This window comes from Nicotiana tomentosiformis, chromosome 3, assembly GCF_000390325.3.
Source record: "Nicotiana tomentosiformis chromosome 3, ASM39032v3, whole genome shotgun sequence".
In the NCBI taxonomy this organism is placed as follows: Eukaryota; Viridiplantae; Streptophyta; class Magnoliopsida; order Solanales; family Solanaceae; genus Nicotiana; species Nicotiana tomentosiformis.
In genome coordinates, this window is record NC_090814.1 from 48,097,400 (window position 1) to 48,103,399 (window position 6,000).

Below are 6,000 nucleotides of genomic sequence, written 5' to 3' on the forward strand. Positions count from 1 at the left end.
ACTAAAGTATCGATAACTCACAGCAAAATACTCCGGGAGGACGATATCACTTTCATGGAGGAAGATGCAGATGGATTATTGTTACCACACAATGACGCACTGGTAATCTCTTTAAATGCGTTAGATTTTAAAATTAAGCGTGTTCTAGTGGATCCAGGAAGTTCGGCTAATATCATACAATGGAGAGTATTGGAACAAGATAAACTCACCGGAAGCATTATTCTGGTAACAAAACTCCTCACTGGATTCAACCTTGCGAGCGTGACGACCCGGGGAGAGATCCTGCTGCTCACGAATGCTGAAGGAGTAATGAAAATAACTCTCTTCGAAGTAGTGGATTGTGATATGGGATACAACATTATCTTGGGAAGGCCATGGCTACACGAGATGAAATTCGTACCTTCGACATATCACCAATTGATGAAGTTTCCAATTCCCGAAGGAATCAAGCAGATAAGAGGTGACCAACCGGCAGCAAGGGAGATTAATGCAATCTCAGTTTCCAATAGCAAAGGGAAGGAGCGCACAACATAGCAATTATAGGAACCGACGCATATTCCCGAGTTAGAAGAGGTTATTCCAGAGGTAGAGTCATTAGAACAGTATCATGTGCCAAGATATTTCCAAGCTCCATAAGAGATGGATGCAACAAAATCCACGCAGAAGGAACTAGAGCAAGTGGCATTGTTCGAAGAATTCTTAGAAAGAAAGTTTCACTTGGGAACATGACTACGCCCCGAGCTTAGGTCTGATTTTATTGAATTCCTTAAAATTAACGCTGATTGTTTTGAATGGTCGTACGAGGATATGATAGGTATCCCGACAGAAATAGTCATGCACAAGATGAGTTTGGATCCCAACGTACCATCGGTACGACAGGAGAAGCGCCCTATTGCAGAGGCCAGGAATAAATTTGTCAAAGAATAGGTAACCAGCTTGCTTAAAATCAATTCGATTAGAGAGGTAATATATCCATACTGGCTAGCCAATGTAGTAGTAGTTCCTAAGAAGAACAATAAACTTTGTATGTGTGTATACTATAACGATCTTAATAATGCATGCCCAAAAGATTCGTTTCCACTACCAAATATCGATCAAATGATTGATGCCATGGCTGGGCATAAACTGATGAGTTTCCTTGATGCTTATTCGGGGTACAACCAAATTAAGATAAACCCCGAAGATCATGAAAAGACTTCATTTATAACAAATTTCGGTACATATTATTACAATGTAATGCCTTTCGGGTTGAAAGACGCCGGAGCTACTTGTCAGCGACTCGTAAATAAGATGTTTGAAAAGAAAATAGGAAAGACCATGGAAGTTTATATAAACGATATGCTTGTTAAGTGTTTGAATGTAGGTGACCACCTTAAGCATTTGCAAGAAACATTCGACATCCTGTGGAAGCATAACATGAAACTTAACCCCGAAAAGTGCGCGTTCGGGGTCAGCTTCGATAATTTCCTAGGGTTTCTGGTCTCACAAAGGGGAATTGAAGTAAACCCCGAACAAATCAAGTCCATAGACGATATCCCGGATCAATTATCAAATGTGAAGGAAGTCCAAAGACTCATTTCCCGGTCGTCAGAGAAGTGTCATCGCTTCTTTACATTGCTCAAAATGAAGAACAATTTCGAATGGACGCCGGAGTGCCATTAGGCTTTGAGGGACCTGAAGAAGTACTTATCAAGCCCTCCATTGCTCTCGAAACCAAAAGAAGGCAAAACATTGCTAGTCTACCTCGCGGTTTTAGAAGTTGTGGTAAGTGTGATTTTGGTCCGGGAAGATGAAGGCACGCAGTTTCCTATTTATTACGTCAGCAAAATTTTAACGGGAGCATAAACTCGCTACCCACATTTGGAAAAACTGGCCTTAGCTCTCGTAGTCGCCGCTCGGAAGCTGAGGCCCTATTTTCAATGCCGCCCAATAGATGTGGTGAGTACTTTCCCTTTGCGGAACATCCTTCATAAACCCGAGCTCTTGGGTAGATTGGCCAAATGGGCTATCGAAATGAGTGAATTCGACATAGAATATAAACTGAGGACTGCAATTAAGTCACAAGTCTTGGCTGACTTCGTGGCCGATTTTAGTCCAAGAATGCTGCCTCTGGCAGCCAAGGAGGAAGTAATGGTGTCGGAATTGACATCAGGGGTTTGGACCTTATTTATGGACAGAGCCTCGAACGTAAAAGGGTCTGGGCTCGGAATAGTTTTAATCATGCCTTTGGGGGAAACCTTAAGGCAAGCCATCAGCACGATTCCTTTAACTAACGATGAAGCAGAGTATGAAGCTTTGATTGCAGGGCTCGAATTGGACCGGGGACTTGATTCTAAGGTTATCGAAATCAAATGCGACTTACAACTAGTGGTAAATCAGGTTTACGGGATCTTTAATACCAAAGAAGAACGTATGAAATAATACGTGGTAAAGTTGACCGGTGATATAATCAACTACCTCGAGCACGGAAAGTTGACCGGTGATCCCAAAGCATCACGGGCGTTACGCACCAAAGATGCATGTTTTAGCTTCAGGAAAGGCCAATTGTATAGAAAGTCTTTCCAAGGCCCGCTGGCTCGATGTTTAGGAGCGTCAGAAGCTGACTATGTCATGAGAGAAATCCATAAAGGGATATGCTGGAATCACTCAGGCGCAAAGTCTTTGGTGCTGAAATTCGTACGGGTAGGATATTACTGGCCTCGCATGGAACAAGACACCAAAGATTTCATACGAAAATGTGATAAGTACCAATGCTAGGCATCACTAGTACATCAACCAGCAGAACCCTTACATTCGGTTCTGTCCCCGTGACCATTAATGAAATGGGGGATGGACATCGCTGGACCGCTGCCACCGGCTCCAGGAAAGGTAAGATTTCTTTTAATTTTGATTGATTATTTTTCTAAATGGGTGGAAGCAGGTTCTTATCAAAATATCAGAGAACACAAAGTGGTCGGTTTCTTGTGGGAAAATATAATTTGCAGGTTCGGAATACCAAAAAAGATAGCATGCGATAATGGGCCACAGTTTAACGGTGAAAAAGTTACAACGTTCCTTGAAGCCTTGAAAATAAAGAGAATCACATCCTTGCCTTATCATCTGAGCGCAAACGGTCAAGCGGAGTCAACAAACAAAGTGATCATTCAAAACCTCAAAAAAAGGTTAGAAGCAGCGAAAGGCAATTGGCCCGAAGAGTTGCCCGGATGGGCCTACCGAACAACATCCAAATCAAGTACAGGAGAAACTCCTTTTTCCCTCATTTACGGTGCTGAAGCCCTAATCCCAGTTGAAGTGGGAGAACCCACTTTGAGATATTCTCAGACAAATGAAGAATCGAACGACGAAGCAATGCTAATCAACTTGAAACTGCTCGAGGGACATAGGGAATTGGCGCATGTAAGAATGGCAACTCAAAAGCAGAGGTTGGAGTGATATTACAATCGAAGAGCCAATTTCCGTTTTTTCAAAGTAAGAGACTTGGTTCCAAGGAAAGTAACACAAAATACGCGGGAAAGCTAGGTCCAACGTCGGAAGGTCCCTACCGGATTTTAGCTGTCACTAGGAAAGGTTCATACGAGTTGGAGAATCAGGATGGGGATAAATTTCCCAGCAACTAGAACGTGGCACACCTCAAAAGATATTATTGCTGATGAATGACTCTCAAACAGAAAGTATGTGTTGCACTCTTTTTCCCTTCGTTCAGTTTTTGTCCCAATTGGGTTTTTTGGCAAGGTTTTTAACAAGGAAGCGACAGAAAGCATACTACGAAGACAACAACAATAAGACCTTTGATAGCAAGGCAAACGAACAAGCTTCCACTCGGGGACGATTAGGTAATCTTTGATTTGATAGCAAATTCCCACTGGGAAGTTAAGTTTGCTATCGAATTGAGGTTACCCGACCGTTCACGGGCACAAACCACCAGAGGACTGTTAGGTATTCTTTCGCTTGATAGCATGGATTCCTAAGGGGAAACAAGATATGTTGTTGAGTGAAGGATTACCTAGCAATTCATTAGTGGGTCTTTCGAAGATACAAGACTTTCAGTGTTCCAATTCGCATTCTTCATATTCAAATACTGGGGGGAATGATACGAGGATACGTCAAAAATGACTGCCACATCAACCGAAAACAAAAATTCGGAAACAAAATGCGTCATCGGGACCGGGGACTGCGCAACCAGCCCCGTAGAAACAAGTAGTGCAAGATAAACCACAAGTAATGGCAATTTCTTTTTTGCATAGCAAAATGCTTATGTAATTTCTGAAAATAGAAGGAATAAAATGAAATCCTTTTGCTTTTATCTTATTTCTTGTCTGAATGATGAGTTGATTTTGTCATTTGAAAGTTAAACAAGTACTTCAAATGTTAGTACCATAATGAACATGAGACGTCCTCTTCAAGAGCACTGTAAACATAAGAGGGCCCTCTCTTATAAAAACCCTCACGTTAATGGGTTGGTTCCGGAAAAATCAATACCCGAAATCCAAAATTCCATCTGGGAAAAATACACCTGAATTCGCATATAAAAAGGACGCAAAAAGCAAACTTGCCCAAATATTCATAGAAACCCTCATGTAAAAGGGAAACTTGCGCAAATACTCATAGAAACCCTCATGTAAAAGGGAAACTTGCGCAAATATTCATAAAAACCCTCATGTAAAGGGTTAATACTCGGAACCAAAATGCTTCAAAGAAAAGGCATCCGAGACTATACATAGTAAAGCACAAATTAAACAACATGCGCAGAATGCTCGAGCAAATGCAAATGTTAAAGGCTTGCATGGATATTCAAACGAATGTAAGACTCAAACAACACTTGAACAAAAAAAATATGTCTTTATTTACAAGAACGGGCCAAAACGATACAAGTACAAAATGGGAAAAGAAAGGAAAAGCTAAACTGCAGCGCCTCCGGAACCAGGAGGAAGAGAAGTATCCGCATTGCCGGGAAGAGTAGGTGGTTCCGCCGATGGCTCAACGCTTTCCCCAGTTTGGTCTTCGGCCTCATCCTTCCCATCCTTCTTCAATTTCCAAAAACTCGGACCGGAATCAGAAGAACCTGGAGCATCAGACTGCGATGGGAGTCCATTTTTTGCAGCCAACTCAAGCTCTCAGGCCTTAGCAATTTCGGCATCAACATCAATGATACCAGCTTTGGCCTCTTCCAGGGTTTTTCTCCCCATGCTATACATGGAATAAGTTTTTTCAATAATGAGGGAAGCCGCTCGGCGCTTAAGTTCTTTTTCAATAGCAGATTGGAGGCTGACATCGAGCTCGCAGACAGTTGAACTAAAGAGCCTATTATGCTCGACAGTTTTGCTATACTTATCTTCTAGCTGGGCATATTTCGCCTCCATGGTAGCAAGCTCTTTACTTTTAGAGTTCAAGGCTGCTTCCAAGTTAATCACTCTTTCAGCGGAGGTACCCTCACTGTCGGTTATAGCAAGAACGGCGTTCTGGACTTCTGCCTATTTGGCCTTGGCCTCATCAAATCTAACCCTCAGCGGGCCAATTTCTTGGCTAAGGGTTACCACTTCTTGCTCGCTTTGATGCAAACGAGCATCCATATCAACGGCCTTAGCAGCTCTGGTTTCTAATTTTGAGAGGCGGAGAACAGTCCGGTCCCGTTCCGCCAAAAGTTGATCCCGTTCAGAAGTAAGTTCTTCTTTCTCATGAATCAACCTTTGAAGGACTTCAGAGGCAAGAAAGTTGGCCTATAAATTAAGAAGAGGTAAAATTTAGAATACATTCTTTCGAAAGTAGAAGAAATAATAGAGGAAGGAAGGAACGTACCGCCGCGGCATTATGCATAGCATTTTTCAACAAACACTCTCCCGAGAGTGTCTGAATCTTTTCGCAATCTTTCTCTAAAGCCAAAGGATTCAGGTAATTAGCAAGCCCCACCACCCGTGATAGCAGGTTGCACCCAGTAGAGACCAAAATAGTGATATTCCTCCTCCTTTGTGGATCTTCAGAAGGAACAGCATAATTTTTCCC

The 6,000-nt window shown here is 42.3% G+C and overlaps 2 protein-coding genes across 2 annotated transcripts; both read left to right on the plus strand.

Annotated features, from left to right (window-relative positions):
• Window positions 1-54: 54 nt before the first annotated feature.
• LOC138907770 (uncharacterized) lies at window positions 55-534 on the plus strand. Its single transcript, XM_070198379.1, has one exon. It carries the CDS (start codon window positions 55-57, stop codon window positions 532-534), a length of 480 nt encoding a protein of 159 aa, XP_070054480.1.
• A 2,216-nt stretch (window positions 535-2,750) lies between these two features.
• Window positions 2,751-3,432, plus strand: LOC138907771 (uncharacterized). The gene is made up of 2 exons (XM_070198381.1): window positions 2,751-2,868; window positions 2,921-3,432. Exons 1-2 carry the CDS (start codon window positions 2,751-2,753, stop codon window positions 3,430-3,432), a joined length of 630 nt encoding a protein of 209 aa, XP_070054482.1.
• Window positions 3,433-6,000: the final 2,568 nt, after the last annotated feature.